The sequence below is a fragment of the Alosa sapidissima genome, chromosome 7, assembly GCF_018492685.1.
Source record: "Alosa sapidissima isolate fAloSap1 chromosome 7, fAloSap1.pri, whole genome shotgun sequence".
Taxonomy (NCBI): domain Eukaryota; kingdom Metazoa; phylum Chordata; class Actinopteri; order Clupeiformes; family Clupeidae; genus Alosa; species Alosa sapidissima.
In genome coordinates this window covers 14916215-14935295 of record NC_055963.1, presented here as the reverse complement: position 1 = coordinate 14935295, position 19081 = coordinate 14916215, and the positions used below count along the sequence as shown (strand labels likewise).

Below are 19081 nucleotides of genomic sequence, written 5' to 3'. Positions count from 1 at the left end.
AACCTGTCTGTTGCTTGCCATTTAACTTTGTTTTAGACTAGCTTAATGGATGTAGTACTGGTTGCACTCGGCAATGAAGGCCTTTTCTGAATGTCCCACAGCAAATAAGCCACAGTGAGAGCATCAGACCAACTGTGTGTGTTTTGAATGAGAAGGAGGTGAGGAATCGGCCTGTGTTGGGAGGTCTTTTCACTCCAGTGATTAATTGCCTGTGTCTGTGACTGAACAGCTTGATTATTGATTGCTCATAATTCAATGCAATGGGGGCCCCATAGGGCTGACTTCATCAGAGGCTCTCAAAAACACATCTGATGAGAACCCAGCACCTCTCATTATTACCCCAAACCCTTCATTACCAGTATTACCCCAAACCCCTAATTAATACCCCAAAAACCTAAATACCTCTAATTAATACCCCAAAAACTTTACCCTTAAACCTAAATACCCTCATTAATACCCCGACCCCTAAATACCCCTCACCAATACTCCAACCCTAAATACCCCATATCAATACCCCAACCTCTAAATACCCCTCATCAATCCTCCAAACCCTAAATACCCCTCATTAATACCCCAGTTCATTCTCTACTTATCTCATGGAACACCAAGTGTCACACTTAAGTAGCTACTAATGGGATTTGTATGTGTATAGGGTTTATTCCGTCTCTATATGGATATGGGGTTTATTCCCCCTCTATATGGATATGGGGTTTATTTATTACCTCTCTATATGGATATGGGGTTTATTTATTACCTCTCTATATGGATATGGGGTTTATTTATTACCTCTCTATATGGATATGGGGTTTATTCCCCCTCTATATGGAAATGGGGTTTATTCCGTCTCCATATGGATATGGGGTTTATTCCCTCTCTATATGGATATGGGGTTTGTATGGGGTTTGATCCCCCATGTGTATATGGGGTCTGATCCCCCCCCCCAGGTGGACATGGGGTTTGTACGAATATAGGACTTAATTCCTCCAGCTGGACATGGGGTTTGTACGTGTATGGTACTTGATTCCTCCATGTGGACATCGGGTTTGATGGTTTTTGGCACAAAGTGAGTTAACCAGTGCATCTATGTCTTCCTGTCTATCCGGTTGCCTGTCCAGCTGTCGACGTCCACCTCTCGCGTGGCCTTCCTGCAGTGCCTGGGCTGGGCAGCCTGGAGCCCCTTCTCTGGGGACGGACAAGGTGCTGCCCGGGCGCAGCTGCAGCTGCAGGCTGGAGCCACACCCAACCCCTTTGGTGTCATGGTCTACAGCGCGTCCTGCACAAGCCACAGCACCACTGAGGTGAGCCTGTGTGTGTATGTGTGTGTGTGTTTGTGAGCCTGCTTATGTGTGTGTGTGTATGTCTGTTATGTCTCTGTGTTTGTTTGTATGTTTATAAATATAGATATTTTATTGATTATATGATGCAATAGAATACACATCAAGTGTCAAGACAATTGTGAATGTTATCTGGTATCAGGTGTGTCTGTATATGGTGTGTGTACAGTATACAGCGGGGGAAATAACTATTGAACGTCAACATTTTTTTCAGTAAATATACTTCCAGTGAGGCTATTTGCATGACATTTTCACCAGATATTAGTATTAACTCAGGTAATCCACCCATTTTAAAAAATCCAAGTATTAAAGTCCAAGTAGAGTTATGTGTAATAAAGTGGAGTGACACAGGAAAAAAGTATTGAACACGCCTACTGCAATTTCTTAAATACTTTGTGGAAAAGCCATTATTTGTAATGACAGCTTCAATACATTTCCTGTATGATCAAACTAATCAGTCTCAGTATTCAGGTGTGATTTTGGCCCATTCTTTTAAAGAGATAGTCTTAAAATCTTCCAGGGGTCCCTCTTGTTAACCCTGATCTTTAGTCAACTTCCAGAACTGTTCAATTGGATTTAAGTCAGGACCTTGATTTCCTTTCTCTGAAACCAATTGAGAGTTTCCTTTGCTGTATGCTTTGGATCGTTGTCGTGCTGGAAGGTCTAGCCATGTCTCATCCTCATCATGGTGGATGGCAAGATTCTCCGCATAAAAAAAGACATGGTGTCTATTATGACATCCAAAACATTACATTTTGCTCTGGCCTGACCAGACTACATTCTCTCAGTATTTCATAGGCTTGTCCGTATAAGTATAAGTATATATACTTTTTTGATCCCGTGAGGGAAATTTGGTCTCTGCATTTAACCCAATCGGTGAATTAGTGAAACACACTCAGCACACAGTGAACACACAGTGAGGTGAAGCACATACTAATCCCGGCGCAGTGAGCTGCCTGCTACAACAGCGGCGCTCGGGGAGCAGTGAGGGGTTAGGTGCCTTGCTCAAGGGCACTTCAGCCGTTCCTACTAGTCAGTTCGAACCGGCAACCCTCCGGTTACAAGTCCGAAGTGCTAACCAGTAGGCCATGGCTGCCCCTTCCAGCTTGTTCCTTGCATTTTCAATACTTTGTCCCTGTGTCATTCAACTTTAATACACATACCTCTACTAATGGACTTTAATGTTAGGATTTTTTTAACTATGTGTGAATTACCTGAGTAAATACTAATGTGTGGTGAAAATAGCCTCACTGTTAGTATGCTTACTGAAAAAAATGTTGACCTGTTCAATATTTCCCCTGCTGTATGTGTGTCTGTTAGAAAGATACCTTACGCAGGACTATTAGTTCAGGCTGTTTTACATATGAATGACACGGCCCTGTATTTTCTTTTTCCTTCTGTCACAATGGTTTCTCAGATTTATTCTACTCTCCAGTGATGTAGGGTTTGGAATTTAGGTCATTGTGGTAATTTTTTGGCAAGTGAAATGGTGGCTGTATCACTTTGATTTAAAGTAGATAAAAGTGTTTATTAAATTAGACATGCTTTGATCCTTGGATGTTAATAGCTCTGTGATAATCACCCAGAGATAATCAGCATGAGGACTGTGCAGTGAGGAAGTGCAGCATGATTGTTTCTGATCCTGAAGTGAAATGCGATACTGATTCTGAAGTGCAGCATGATTCTGAAGTTAAGAGTGATTCTGATTGTGAAGTGAGGCCCGATTCTAATTCTGAAGTGAAGCATGATTCTGATTCTGAAGTGGAGCCAGTTGGGAGCACTTTCACAAACATAGACTTTTACTATGGCTTAGATATAGCAGATAGACAGACTTTTACTATGGCTTAGATATAGCAGATAGACAGACTTTTACTATGGCTTAGATATAGCAGATATACAGACTTTTACTATGGCTTAGATATAGCAGATAGACACACTTGAGATAGACACTAATTTAATTTGTTGCACAAAGCAGTTTAGTCCTTAACTATCTTAAGCAGGACTATGGGGCAATGAATTCTGGGTAAGTAACACACTTTTCGAAATACATAGCCACAGTGTACACATCCAACTACTCAGCTCCATTTACCCAAAATAAGACTGGATTAACACTGCAGACCAGTTTAAGGGGGCAATCACACTGACGTGATTTTTCACCTGCAGACACTCAATTTCAAATGTTTCCCTCTGGAACGATGGGACTGACTGTTGCAACGCGCCTCACAACTTTTGAGGTTGTGTTTTTTCCCCAACAATAGGTTGTTGCTTAGTTGTCTTAGCTAAGACAGGGAGCTAGCTATTTAGCTAAACATAACATATCATAGCAACATGTGCACAATTAATAACAATTAACATATCAAAGCAACAACATGTGCATAATTGATATCCACCTTGCATGTTTTTAACACTCATTAATTAGGAATATTCTCGTTTTGGAGGTGAAAGAAGTCTGTCACTGTCAGTGTGATTGCTGCCTAAAATAGCATTGTACTGACCCATGACTCTGAAGGACTTTGTGTTGCAGACTGCCGTTGTCTCAGGATGAGCTTTCACAGAGGACATGTAGCTCGGGCAGCTGCTCAAGCTATTGTTATGTCATGTTGTTGAAGGTTTCGGCTTGCTTTCCAGTCATTATCCCATCACCATGTGATAGCAGAGCTTTGTCTTTGCAAGTGTCATATTAGTGTAATTTGGAAAATTACTGCTATGACTAGAGCTCTTCATGGTGGAATCCACCCAACTGTTATCCTGATTAACGGTCTAGGAACATGGGGTCCAAACTGCAAATTAGAGCTTCCACCACCAACACTGTGATTACAGCAACCTCCATCAACTCTGTTTAAACCTGAGACGAGCTATGAGAATCTCTCAGCACTGTTTAATACTGAGACGAGCTCTGATAATCTGTCATCACTGTCTAATCCTGAGACAAGCTCTGAGAATATCTGGCCTTCCCCTTCACCCTGTAGGCCACAGAAGGGGGTGTCCACCTGAGCTTCCAGTTCTCTGCCCGGGAGGAGAGGCCCCAGTCCAGCCCGGCAGGGTCCAGGAGAGGTGGCCTGACCAAGCGCAAGCACGGCGTGTCTCCAGCGCGCGGTGAGTCCCCGCAACACCTCCATGTGTCTGTCCTCTAGGCTGACCCTGTCATCCGTGTGTCAGATGACAGATGTCTGATGGGCTAATGTAATCTGCAGCACTGCCTAGGGGATTTATTTCACTGAAGTATTCCAAATCGTTCTCAGAGCTCAGCATGCAGTGTGCATCACCTTTCAGTAATTGCATCAGATCTTTAAACATGTTGGGCTTGGATTTGTGTGTATAGGCTTAGTTAGGTGTATTGGAGGTTGAATTCCCCTCTATTCCTGTAGTCTTTATATCCCTTGATATCTCTGCTGAATCCCCCCTCCCTCCTACCCCATATGAAGGACTACTTCACCAATATTGAGCTAAAGTGCTGCAAAGTGAGAACAGTCTATAAAAAAGAATAAAATCAGAGACCATCCAGACTGCCAGCACTTTTGCAGATGTGACTGTCAATTTGACACTGTGACTGCAGTATGTGATGATCACTTCCATTGCCATAATTCATGAAAGGCTTTTCACAACGCAGCCAAGTACAAATCGCCTATTTTAGAAAGGAAATTACAGTTAGCCAGACAGATGAAAGAAGATGATTCAGTGCAGAACATCATCATATTTTACAACCCTCACAAACACTTACTGAATAGCCCAGTTTCAGCAACCAAAGAGACTTAGCCCAACATAAAAGTAGTGGCAAAGGTTCTGTCAGGTGTCATAAAAATCATAAAAATGCCTCGTTTAAAAGTGAATTTGGATTCTCATGGTGGGGATGTGTGACATCACTTTATAGACATGCAAGCAACATCCTCCTGATTTTTTTCCTCAAATCACACCCAGCATATCTTCCTGTACTTTCCCTCTCAAGCCTGCCTTTAAAATGTTTTAACAGAAATCTTTCCCTTTCTTCTGCTTGGCACTTGGCCGCTGACGTCATCAGCTGTCAGGCTATCTTCTGGATCAAGGCTAATTGGTCATAGCCAGTCTGTATTTCTGCCTGTCTGACACTTTTTTCCCTAATGCGATTCAAATGTGTAGGCCTTTCACACATGCCACTGAACATGAGATGACTTACCCATTGCAGAGTGTCATCCTTTTGTTACACACACACACACACACACACACACACACACACACGCACAAATGCATATTCTCTCTGACACACAATTGCATACCTGTACACACACACACACACACACACACACACACACACACACACACACACACACCTGAAAGCCCATCTCAAGCCATTGCTTTCATTTCCTAACGGAGTGAGAATGCCTGTTCTGCCATCAGTCAGGTCTTTGACCACATATCGGCCATGAAAGAACTGTTAGCCCCAAATAATGCTTCAATACTGGTGGACACTCCTGGAGAAACTCACCACAACTTTAGCCTGTCGCACCACAGGGTTCAGGGTGCTGTTTCTCCAATAACTCCTTGAGGCGGCCTAAGTTTCACATGTAATAGACATCTAGCTCATGTGCTATGCCCCCATGCTGACCAGTGTTCATTCCTAAGTATCCCTAGCCTGTTATTCAGATTCAGTTATTTTTTACTCATTTAAACAGCGCCAGTTTGTGAACAGTAGTTCAACAGTAGAATTACATGAGCTGAGCCAGTAGAAGTAAAATGAGCTAAACCCAGCTCTGAGAAGAAGTTCATCCATTTGGCAGCTAATTCCTGCAGCCCCAACCAAGCCTCTACCACAAGGCTGTTTTTACCCTGCTGTAGAACTGCAGTCTGATGACCAGTCTCATGTTGCTGTAGAGCTGCACCTGATGACCTGTCTAGTGTTGCTGTAGAGCTGCACCTGATGACCAGTCTCATGTCGCTGTAGAACTGCAGCCTGAGACCAGTCTCATGTTGCTGTTCAGTCCTCTCAGGATTACACTAATTGGCAAAGTAGGAGTGTGAGTGGAGAAAGCTGTGAAACTGTGTCTCTGAGGGTAAAAACAGAAAACATGCCCAACCACTTACTGATGAAGAGCTCTTCCTAATTAAAAAACAAAACTTGGGGATTTCCTTTAGAAGAATTTCCATTTTGATAATATTTATGTGTTATTTGTATGAACCCCCCCCCCCCCCCCCCCCCCCAACCCAAACACACAAACCACCACAAAACCCCCCTTCCTCTGTTTCTCTCTCTCTCTCTCTTAGACGAAAGCATCCAGGAGCTTCAGGCCTCCCTGTCGAGATCGATCCAGGGCCCAGGGGTAAGGCCTTCACGCTTGTGTATCTCATTAAAGCTTCAACACCCTTTCAGCAACAGCAAACAAAAACACATTCACATTCACATTTCAGTAGTCATCCATCCTCCACAGGCCGGACTGCTTCAATTAGTGCCGCCTCTACGGACTGGATGAAACACAACGTTTGGTGCCGTTTCTCTTCACCTGATACTTGTCAATGTGGTTATTGGACCCAAACACGTACTAGGTGCAGTGTTGAGAGAAGACCTGCAAACCCTGGCAGATATGATCAAAAATCTGATCAGATTTTTATCTCCATGTGTGATATAGAGAGCAAGCAAAGTATTTAGTCACAGAGATAAATAAAGGTTGTTTTAACTGCAAGCATTTTGGTTTGAAAAAGTGTTGTGGTGGTTTGTTAAGGGTTGCCTCCGTGGCTGTAATTCAACAACATTGTGCGCGTGGCGTTCATAAACGATACCTCCGTGATTCAGCAACATGCCACTTGTGTGCATGACGTTGGTTAAAGATACCTCCGTGATTCAGCAACACAGTGTTTGTGTGCATGACGTTGGTTAAAGATACCTCCGTGATTCAGCAACACGGTGTTTGTGTGCATGACATTGGTTAAAGATACCTCCGTGATTCAGCCATATGCCGCTTGTGTGCAATGTGTTGGTTAAAGATACCTCCGTGATTCAGCCATATGCCGCTTGTGTGCATGATGTTGGTTAAAGATACCTCCGTGGCTGTGATTTAGCCAGAGGCACAAAGCCCAGGGGCCGAGTGTCACTGCTGGTGAAAGCCGTGGGGGTACCCTTAAGTGGCCGCTCTAGCACTAACACACGATCATATCCAGATGATGAAAATCGTGGGGGTTCCCACGGGTCATGGAATTTCTGGAATATCATGGAATTTTGGAAAGTCTGTTCCAGACATGGAAAGTCAGGGAATTTTTATCATTTTTGGGGCAAAGTTATGGAATATCAGGGAATTTTATTTTAGCAGTTTAAAATTGACTTGCCAAAATACATTAATATAAAAATACATGAATATATTTCCACACAGAATTGGTGTTTGTCTGGTTATTAGCTTTACTGCTTGCTTGAGTAGTTGTGGTTAATCCAACTTTGTTTATTCAATGCCCATTTATTAATCTCCCACTCTAAAAAAGTAAAAGATTCTCGAACGCTACGCGGCCACTCTGAAATATTTGGTCGGTATATTGTACATGATTCATTTTTTGTCAGGGAAAAGTTTAACACTAACACACAGTCATATCCAGATGAGGGTGTTTTGTGTATTAATTAGTCTACAAGTGTAGTTATACCCAGAATATTCAGGGACAGCTGCATAAACATGTTAGCGCCTGTTCCAGAGTTTTTGAAAGTACGAATGAAGGCACATTCTGCCTGCCACAGGAGCGCAGAATGGCAAGCTGCACCTTTCTTACTCGTGCATATGGATTCATGTGGAGGAAGAGGGAAAAGTGAGATTTTAGCACAAAATCATGACAGGAGAAGCCTTAAGACCGTTTGATTATGTATTCCGGTTTAGGTATTGAAATTTTGGGAGACGGCACACTGTCTGTTTCGAGGTGAACATTTTTCACCTTTTTAAAAGCAGGTGTAATCCAGAATGTGGTTAAAAAGATAAACTTTCAGAAACAATGGAATCAGTATTCAGAGCACTAGTTTCCTTGTCAAAAGCAACCTCAATGCATTTTTTGTTTTTTCACATCCTCCACTCCCCTACATACAGTAGGTCCCTGTTATGCTATTGAATTCATTTCTGATAAAAATTTGAGTGGTGGAATTACTGCCCTGCATTAACTCTCTTTGATGACACCCAGCATGTGATTTATGTCTGTTTACTGATTGCCAAATATTTTATTCCGTTCTATGATTTTGTTTAACTGCGGCGGCTGTGATTGGGGGCGTGCCATTCAGTTAGCACTGAAAATGACGGTTAAAGGGCGGTGACATGCCCTGATCAGACTAAGGTTTAGCAAATAGAATAGAAAGGCACAGCATGCGCTGACTGACCAAATCACTGTTTGCACTGCTTTTTGTAATAATACTGTACATACACCTGCCTCTCAGCATTAAACATTGTCAAGCAGTCTGGGAAGGCTATTTGTCCATGTTCATTCATACATCCCCCAGGTAGCGCACCTGGTGAAATACTGCACATTAACAGATGTATCAGATCTATGTATATTTGACCAGGCATCCTCCAGTGATGCCACACACAAACACAGAAATATTACAGCTCTCAAGCCACAGAGACACACACACAGACACAGACACACACACACACACACACACACACACACAGGCAACACGGATTGTTGTTAGAGACATGGATGACCCAAGCCAATTAATGGAGCTGTTTGGTGTGTGCCACTGAATCTTAATCAGCCTGTTCATGGTTCCAGAGGCTGGTCCCTGAGGGAGAGGCGCTGGTCTGCGCAGGGCTCTCTGCGGCTACTGCTCCAGGGTTTACATTAGGGATGCCACGGTACACAGGCATCACCGGCTAGGGTCTTCAGCCTAGGGTCAGACACAGACATTTTTCATCTATAGGCAAAATATAGTTAATTTTATTAATGTGTTTTTTATATATATATATATATATATATATATATATATATATATATATATATATATATATATATAAAGCTCTTAAAGAAATGAAGAGACCACTACACATTTTTCTGATGTCATCCTACGGTTGCTGAGTGACATTCGAATGAGTTGACGGTCATTGAATACGGTCAACTCATTCCAATGTCACTCAGCAACTGTATGACATCAGACAAATGTGCAGTGGTCTCTTCATTTTTTCCAGAGCTGTAAGATACCGAAACTGTACCATTAGCGTGGCCTAAAAAGTGTGATGCATACCGAGCCCTGGTCACACTGTCCCGATGCATCCCTAGTTTACATGCAGCACATGGACCGCCCTGGGCGCACAGGGAGGCTAACCACTGGGAAGGCAGTGACTGGTGATCTGTGAGAATCCATGAGAGTGTGATCAATTAATGCCTCTCTTGTTTTCTCTCGGCACATCTTAATTTGTTTTCTGTTGCTCTCCTTCTCTGTCTCTTTCATTCCGTCTCTCCCTCCCTCTTTCCCCCTCCTCTCCTCTCCTCCCTCTCTTCTCCCGTGCCTCAGCTCTCTATGTCTCAGCTGGCTGAAGCTTCACGCCACCCGACTCTCAGACACTCCACGGGGTCTCCATGGCAACAGTCTATTCCCTCTAGGCTCCATCCCTCCCCATTGGCTTCAGCCCACCAGCTGTCACATGTGGTAAGATACCACCCACACACCCACACGCCCACACACACACACACACTCAAAAATACAACCACACACACATACACACACATTCACAAAAATACAAACACATACATACATACATACATACATACATACATGCATACACACACACACACACACACTCTAAATACGAACACACACATATTCACAAATAAACAAACACATACATACACACACCACAGACACGCCTCAAAATATGTCTCACAACGTCCCTTGTGAGAATCTCTTAATCCAAATATGTCTCATTAGTGTTCAAAATAGGCTTCACCTGTATTGTTTCAGCACAAACACTGCCGCTCTCTTCACTGTCCCATCTCAGTAAAGGCCAAAAATAATTGGTATATCATTGCTATGCCAGGTTTATTGAAAAGGTGGCGCTGTAGGTTGGATTTATGGCCAAATGGTTTCATTTCATAAATATCATAATCTAAATAGTTTAAAAACAACATTAGTACAATTATGTGACACTGAATAATATGTTGTAACTATGTTTGCAGCATTTTTCACACATTTGGATTGCACAACTGTGTGGTTGAATTTCTAGACGAAGTAAAAGTAACAAAGATGAAGTAAAAGTAACACTACCAAATTTAAAGGTGCCCTTGAATATCAAGGTGAAATAAGATAAGATAAAATATTTCCTGGGTCATAGTGACACTTTCATAATAGCCAATAGTTTTTCTAAGCATAGTAGGAGGGTTAACATACTACAAAGAAAACAAAAATATCTGCTGGCTTTCGTGCCACTGCTGCCAGACATAGGGTTCGTTGGAAGAAGTAAAACACCCGCAAATCCACTGTCATTATGCCAGTCCCCAGTCTGCCTTGTGTGCAAAAATATCATCAATGATCTGGCTCCTGGTTTAGTTTCTCCTGGTTTAGTTTCCAGTAGCCACAGTGGTCAACAAAGAAATCACTCATACAGTATACCCCTTCCCTCATTATCAAACAGAGCAGTCACTGTCACTGCCACTTCATCTCTACACAGTGGCAAGCTAAATATAGTGATTGGCACATAAAGAACGCACACACTACTTTTCCATGTCTTTCAAATATTTAATGGCTGTTATTCCTTAACGGTTAATGGAATATTTTTGTTCAACCTCTTGAATTGAAGCTGAAAGTCTGGACTTCAAGCACATCTTGATTGCTTTATTTCAGATCCATTGTGGTGGTGTGCAGAGGCAAATGGACACTGTTGTCACTCTCCAAAAATACTGTCTCTGTCTCAAACCCCTCAGTCATTACGAGCCAGAGCCGAAGTCAATTCTCAACGGTTCTTTCTTGTTTCTTTGCTTACAGTATGTGTGTGTGTGTGTGGTGTTGCAGGAACGTTTTGGCGTGAGCAGCATAGTGCATCTGGAAATGAGTGTAAAGGACGTGCAGGATCCATCTGGTTCAGAGCTTCTGCCTCAAGAGGTGGATGAACCCCCCCTGCAGGAGCTAACCTACACACCAGTACAGGCACCAGTCATCATGCTGGGCACACGGACCACAGGGTAACACACACACAACACACACACACACACACACACACACACACACAACACACACACACACACACACACACACACACACACACACACACACACACACACACACACACACACACACACACACACCAGTACAAGCACCTGTTATCACACAGTGACACTGGGCACCCAGACTACAGGCTAACATGCACAAACACACACACACACGTACACACACATTCTTTCACCGGACACATAGACCACCGTGCTTCTAGAAAATAAATCCAGGAATTCATGACAGATGTTCAAGCGGTATATACGGATGCATGCTTGAACAGTTAATCCATGACCATTTGGGCATACATAACAGTCTTGAACACATCTGTCTAGCCTATAGAGGCTGAAAGAATTCAGATTTTAGTTTGCGGTAGACATTTCCCTGTTTAGCCTTTAAAATTGTTGCTTTGACTGGAAGTGAGATGGTCTGCAAACACCCAGCAATTTTCTCTGAAAAAAAGAAGCCTTCTCTAGCCTCTTATCGCCGATTGCATCTTTAGATGATGAGGGGACATTATCACACAGAGATGCACTCAGATTCATAGGCACTCACACACACATGCACACACTTAAATATACTTAATGCATAAACACTTGCATGGACACAGACACACTCACTCCCACACGCTTTCCCTCACTGAAGTGAATTCCCAGCAGCAGCAGCGTAATTGTGGGTTGTGTGATAAGCTTGGTGTTAGGGGAGGAGGGTGCGGCGCTGGATTATTAATGTTTAATTTAGCAGAAAATTAGCATGATCCATAGGTTACGTTATTCCTCCACCCAGATCCCCTTCGTCTGTGCCCTTTAAGCCAAATGATGTAAGGATTTGCTTAATGACTGTTTTCCACAGTGATTACGGGAAGGATGTCTATCTCACGCCTGCACAGTACAGAGTACACACCCTGGCCATTCACGTTGACTGACAAACACTATGACAAGTGCAAGAAGGAAACAAAGGAAAGTTCAGGCATAATATTAGCCCCATTTACACCCAAATCTTTTTCAGGGCCACAAGCACCAGGGCTAGAACGTCTGATGTGTTTACATTACACAGCGTTTAACCAATGGCATCTGAAGCCATAGAGACTCGACAGCATGACACAGACAAACTAAAACCCTTTAGACTGCACACTAAGCATGTAGTACATTTTTAATCTCTGCTCGAAATTGTGGCGCTGTTCTGACTTGCCATTGTGAATAGTGGATTGAAGCAAAAACATTAAAGGGGACGGTGTATAGCAAAAACATTAAAGGGGCGGTATATATCAGTCAGATACAAACGTTGGATGGAGCCAGAGGCCATTTGGGAGTTAGGACTGGGCACTTTCTCCACAAGTGTGGAGAAATGGGAATTACACTATGAAAACTGTCTATTAAATGTCTGTCAATTGTAAATAATGGTAGTTGTAATAAAATATGGCAACAGAGAGGCCTACAGAAGTGAGGAAGAGTGGTTACGAGCCTACTGTATAGGAGGAGTCAGAACTCATTGGGGGAGGGTCTTGGTGTGGATGGGAGGAGTCATAACTCTGTGGAGGAGGTGCTTAGTGCCTAAGAACTAAGCACACGAGGCTTAGTCTACACCTACATTACGCCATTTTTATTTTAATACAGCTTTTTAAGACTCATTTATTCCGTGTCCACAAAGGCCGGTTCAATTTTGAAGTCGATGTTGTGCGCCCATATTATACCAGTGATATGCAAATCACACGACTATTGACTTATGTCTACCTGTTGCTAGGTCAGATAAACGATGACCATGCAGTGTTGAAAACCTGCAGACTTATTAAGCATTAAAATTCTTGAAAATCATGACAAACGTTTTAAAATCTCTCCGTTTCAGAAGTTCAAAAACCAATTGGGTAAAGTGGACAGGAGGCCGAATTGTAACAAAAGTCATTCAGTTTCAAACAAAAACGCAATAGTGTAGACGTACCCTTAGTTAAGTTACTGATGGTGAGCTTCTGATGTTTTAACTGAGGAGCTGCTGCTGATGAGCTTGTGGTGTTTTAAGTGGAGCGTTGATGATGAGCTTATGGTGTTTCAACTGAGGAGTTACTAATGGTGAGCTAATTGTGTTTTAACTGAGCAGGTACTAATGGTGAGTTTATGGTATTTTAACTGAAGAGCTGATGATGGTGATCTTATGATGTTTTAACTGAGCAGGTACTGATGGTGAGTTAATGGTGTTTTAACTGAGCAGGTACTGATGGTGAGCTTATAGTGTTTTAACTGAGCAGGTACTGATGGTGAGCTCATGGTGTTTTAGCTGAGCAGGTACTGATGGTGATGAGTGTATGGTGTTTTAACTGAGGACGGAATTACTGGTGGTAAACTGTTAATCCAGCACTTAAAAGTGATGTTAATGTCCTGGTGACAAGCTGTTTGCTTGTTGGTGGCAGTTGTGGTTTACCTGCCTGTTCTTTTATTGTCTGCACTGCTTGTGGGAAGTGTTTATAATGTCTATTACTAAAGAGGAGGATTTAGGTCAAAACTGTATGTGTTTGTAGAACATCTTGTCTGCATGAAAAATGAAGTAAAAAATTGAAAAAGAAGGCAGGAAATGCCAGTTCACCTAAAGTGGTCTGGATTTAGACAGGAGATGTGAGTTAGCCTTAAATGGGGTGTGTTTGGGAAGCAAAAGTGATCTGTATTTAGGCAGGAACTATGATTTAATCTGTCTTTAGGAATCAAATGTGAGTTCACCTTAAGTGATCTGAGTTTAGACAGGCAGGCACTATGAGTTAATCTGTCTTTAGGAATCAAATGCGAGTTCACCTGAAGTAGTATGTGTTTGGGCTTCCCTGAGTGCTGCTGGGAAATGCGCTTATTGAAGAGACGTTGGCACTAAGTACAGCACAGCTGAGCACATGGTGTGCTGATTGCGCCTGATTAAGAGCAGGTGTGTGGACGATGCTCAGTCCTCAGATGCCTGACCTGTGACTGCAGCCAGATGCTCCCATCACGCATGCTTTACAGGAAGATGAAGCAAACTCAATCACACCTGCCATGAGCACTCCTTCTCTCTCCCTATACTCCTCCCCTCCAGGAGGCGCAGGAGAGCCTTGAGCACCAAACCCACTAGACACAGGAGCAGCTTCATCCCTCTTGCCATCAGCCTCTAACTCAGCTGTATCATCCGCAGTGCCGTACATTTAAACATCCTACTGAGCAGTTATTGGGGGCCTAGCAGCAAAGCAGGTCAAAGTTGGATGTGCGTTTACACGCGTAACTTTTGACCCTTTGACCCGAATTTCTAAAAATGAGGTATCGTTGGAATCCTTGGACCAAGCCGAGTACAACGCACCCTATGATGTAGGGTGATGAATTTCCGCCATGATGGGTTTTCCGCCATATTTGATTTTATCAAATGTGAAACAAATTTTTCACAGGTCTCAAATTTTCTCCGATCGACACCAAACTTGACACACTTCATCTTCAGACCAAGCCTCACAAAAGTTATCCCATTGCGTATTAATTTTTTAAAGCGTTTGCCCGTCACAGCCAATCAAAATTGATGACAAAGCCGCCAAACAGGAAGTGAGCTTATATTTCAGCAACCCTTTCATATATCAAAACCAAACTTTGTACATGGACTTCAGACCCCATTGGGAGGATGCTCAATACATTTGGTGACTGTTTGTTGTTGTAAAACACTAAAACTAAAACACTAAACCATTTTCACAGGTCACAAATTTTGTCCAATCTTCATGAAACTTTGCATAGATGATCTTCAGACCAAGCCTCACAAGTGTTATTTGTAGCGATATCTAAAACCGTTCGCCCATAACAGCCAATTGAAATCGCTCGTGAAGCCACCAAACAGGAAGTGTGCTCATATCTCAGCAACCCTTTCATGTAGCCATGGCAGCTCCAGCTTGTCTGCTTGGCCCCCTTATTGCTGCTTGCAGCTGTTACATCTGCAATGCTGTACACCTACACCTGCAGTTACTACATCCTGCTTCACATCTACTAACACTGCATTGATAGATACTCCTTTTCCCAATTATAGTGGCATCTCTGGAAAAAAAGTTTTAGGTTTCAGTGAAGCCACTTCAGTTACAAAGTGTAGATCTAATGCACTATTTATGATACTTGTGAATTACAAAATGATTATGGCCTCCAATAAGAATGTGTTGTTTGGTTTTAAATACAATGGTATTGACCTATCAAAACTGGCCATTCATGTCTTGTATATGCATGTGATGCATTTTTGGCATGTGATGTGTGTATTGTACCAGGTGTCAGAAACACCAGTTTGTGCTATGGCTAGACACATCGTAACCTTTGACCTTTGCAATTCCTCCTAGCCTGCCATCACGGAGTTCTCGGAGTTCGCTGGCATACCTGTTCTCCGCTAGTTTCCCTGAGGTGCTGGACCTACATGGGCAGGTGGCCGAGGTCTCAGACCCCAGCGAGCCCGTAACCTTTAACCCCCAGAGGGAGGAGGCCGACCCGCTGCAGAGCAACACTCTTGTCCTGCAGTTCCTCGCCTTCTCCAGGTCAGAACACACACACACACACACACACACACATTCTCACACAGAGGAGACCGACCCTCTGCAGAGCAACAGACATCCTTCACACACACACACCCACACACACACACACACACACACTTCAGAATATATACACACACACACACACACACACACACACACACACACACACACTTCAGAATATACACACACACACACACACACACACACACACGTTTCAGAATACACACACACACACATACACACACACACACACAGAGGAGGCTGACCCGCACACTCATCCTGCAGTTCCTGGCCTTATCCACGCTCTCTTTCTCCCCTCCCTCTCTTTCTGACTCCTTCGTTCCCCCTCTCCCCTTCTTCTTTCTCTGAATCCTTCGTTCCTCCTCTCCCTCCCTCTCTCTCTGAATCCTTCACTCCCCCATCTCCCCTCTCTCCCTCCCCCGCTCTCTCTCTGATTCCTGCGCTCCTCTCTTGCCATGGCCCCTGGAGCACAGAGCTGTTGGGCTGCATTAACACACAGCCTCTTTTGTGATGTCGTCAGCACTTTCCCTGAGCGGGGCGTTTCAGGATGCAGAAAGTCATGATGTGCTTTGATTACGCCTGCTGGCCAGGTCTGGCCACTGGGGTCCTTCTCTCAGCACATGCCTTACATTCACACCAGGAGCAGGAGCAAGAGGTCCCATGCACTGGATAAGGGTCATCTCTCACAGGCTGATGTTATAGCCTGTGTTATATACAGTGATGTCCTGTTGTCCTGGAAAGGAGGCAGTAAAGATGATGGGGTTTGTGTGTGTCTGTCTGTGTGTCTGTCTGTGTGTCTGTCTGTCTGTCTGTCTGTCTGTGTGTGTGTGTGCAGAATCTCTCAGACAGGTGTGCCGACTGACTGGCCTCGCTGCGTCCACTTCACCTTCCAGCTCTACCGCTTCCCTCCTGTCAGCACCCAGCGCTTGTCTCTGATTGGTCTACAGGGGAAGCCCACAGATGATGACCCCTGCATCCTCGCCGTTATCAACAAGGACGGGACAGTGAACACAGGTAAGATTCTGAAGGTGAACTAAGGTCAAACTCTGAGGGTGAAATCAGGTAACTCCTTTGGTTTTCTACTCTCCTCTCATTTTCTACTCTCACTCCTCTCATTCTCTCCTCTCATTCTTTTCTCTCTCCTCATTCTCTCCTCATTCTCTTCTCTCTCCTCTCGTTCTCTACTCTCACTCCTCTCATTCTCTTCTCTCACTCCTCATTCTCTTCTCTCACTCCTCCCATTCTCTCCTCTCATTCTCTTCTCACTCCTCTCCAGGCATGAAAACTCCTCACCTTTCGGCGAAATTACTTACGTGGGGGACTTACGTGGTTCGTGCAGATCCGATGAGAAAATATTGTGTGTGTGTGTGTGTGTGTGTGTGTGTGTGTGTGTGTGTGCGTTGGGGTATGGGGTTACAACTGAGTTTACAAATCACGCGCAGACGCGAACGCATCTTGATGCGTTGTAAGACAAGAGCCCAATTAAAAACTTGTCTGATCAACAAACAGTGCAAGTGGGCCCCTTCACACATAGGCCCAAGCCAAAAAGAAGAAATAATAAGTATTTTTTTTTGTAGTTTGTTTTCTTTATAAATCTCTGGTTTTAGGCAACTTCATACTCCATGGAAGCTATGCACTATTGGCAACAATGTCACTCGCGCTTGTTTTGCTATGAAACGCCCATTTCCCTCTTTGCGCGCCCTTCTCACCTTTTTCACCCCTGACCCGTTTTCATGCCTGCCTCTCGTTCTCTCCTCTCATTCTCTTCTCACTCCTCTCATTCTCTTCTGTCCTTCTGGAGTGTGTGTGCACTAGTAAGAAAACATTTTCCCATCTCGCCCCCAGAGTCCCCTGGGCTGCAGCTGCGGTTCACTGTGGGGGCAGAGCCTGTGTGTCCAGGAGAGAGGCGGAGCTTCCTTAAGTACCTGGCTCAGCACTCTCTGCAGATCAACGTGTGGGACAGCAACTCAATGCAGCTCATTGGCTGCGCTGCTGTGGAGCTCAAGGTATGCAACACACACACACTCACACTCACACTAACATGCACATGACAGTTTTAACATTGCATGTCATTTATTTGCAGACAAGCGTAGTGAAGCTGATAACTCGCTCCTCCCATGCATTATGCATTATCTACACTCCTGGGTTGCCTAAATGCAATAGCGATTGGGCAGTAGAAACCTTTTCACAGCTAAACAAGACAAGAGATTCTGATTGTAGTTTCTGAGACGCATGTCCCCAATATCAAACAAAACATGTTGCCTCTCTCCTCTACTGCTCAAAATCTAGGGATTGTACTGACCGGTCATGTAACTCATTTGACCCCGGTCATGTTTTTTTCCCCTCTAGTACTTTTTGATGCTTGTCTCTGAAAAGTGCTACACAAATAAAGTTTTCTAACTTACATGCCTACACCAACCAAACAAAACCTTTGAACGAAGCCTTTGTTTCCCACTGGCTTTGTCTACTGTGTTTGACTGGCTTCCCCTTTCTGTGTGTAGCACCTGTTGAGGCAGGGCCGCTCTGCAGTTCAGGTTGTTCATGAGCTGGAGGTCATCACCACGGAGTTCATCCAAGATGGCAGCGTGGCAAGTGGGCACCTCTCGAGGCACGCAGTCATGTCACCCATCAACATTCTCACCTCCGTCAAGGGCAGACTGCACCTGCGCCTGGGAAACGTGGGTGAGTGGGTTTGGGTCAGGGTCAGCTGATGAAATTACGCTTTTACACTGACCATTACATTTTCTTTTCTTTTCTGTTTTTATGTGTTGTTTGGGCAGGTACATATGGGTGACTTCACCTCAAGGGGTTCTCAAGCTTCTCTTGTTTCTTTTCAAAGCTTTTAGAAACATTTTTCACATAGAAGTTGGCTTAAATGGAATCTACCAGGAAACAAGTTCACATAGAAGTTGGCTTAAATGGTTTCTGTTTGCTGAAAGCATTTGCCCAGTAAGCTGTGCCTGTTTATCTCTCAAAGTGGGCTGAAGAAAAACGGAAATTGTCTTGGCATGTAAATTACAATCAAGGCTGAGATATCCATCAATCCTTCTGGGTCTCTCGGCACCAAACAACTGAAATCAATTA

The 19081-nt window shown here is 43.7% G+C and overlaps 1 protein-coding gene across 1 annotated transcript in view; it reads left to right on the top strand.

Annotated features, from left to right (window-relative positions):
* nphp4 (nephronophthisis 4) overlaps window positions 1-19081 on the top strand; it is a 97505-nt gene that overhangs the window by 62080 nt on the left and 16344 nt on the right. Inside the window, 9 exon segments of the mRNA XM_042098550.1 lie at window positions 1116-1298; window positions 4304-4430; window positions 6573-6628; window positions 9781-9915; window positions 11275-11444; window positions 15785-15976; window positions 16833-17011; window positions 17843-18003; window positions 18499-18679. Coding sequence (XP_041954484.1) covers window positions 1116-1298; window positions 4304-4430; window positions 6573-6628; window positions 9781-9915; window positions 11275-11444; window positions 15785-15976; window positions 16833-17011; window positions 17843-18003; window positions 18499-18679 — 1384 coding nt within the window.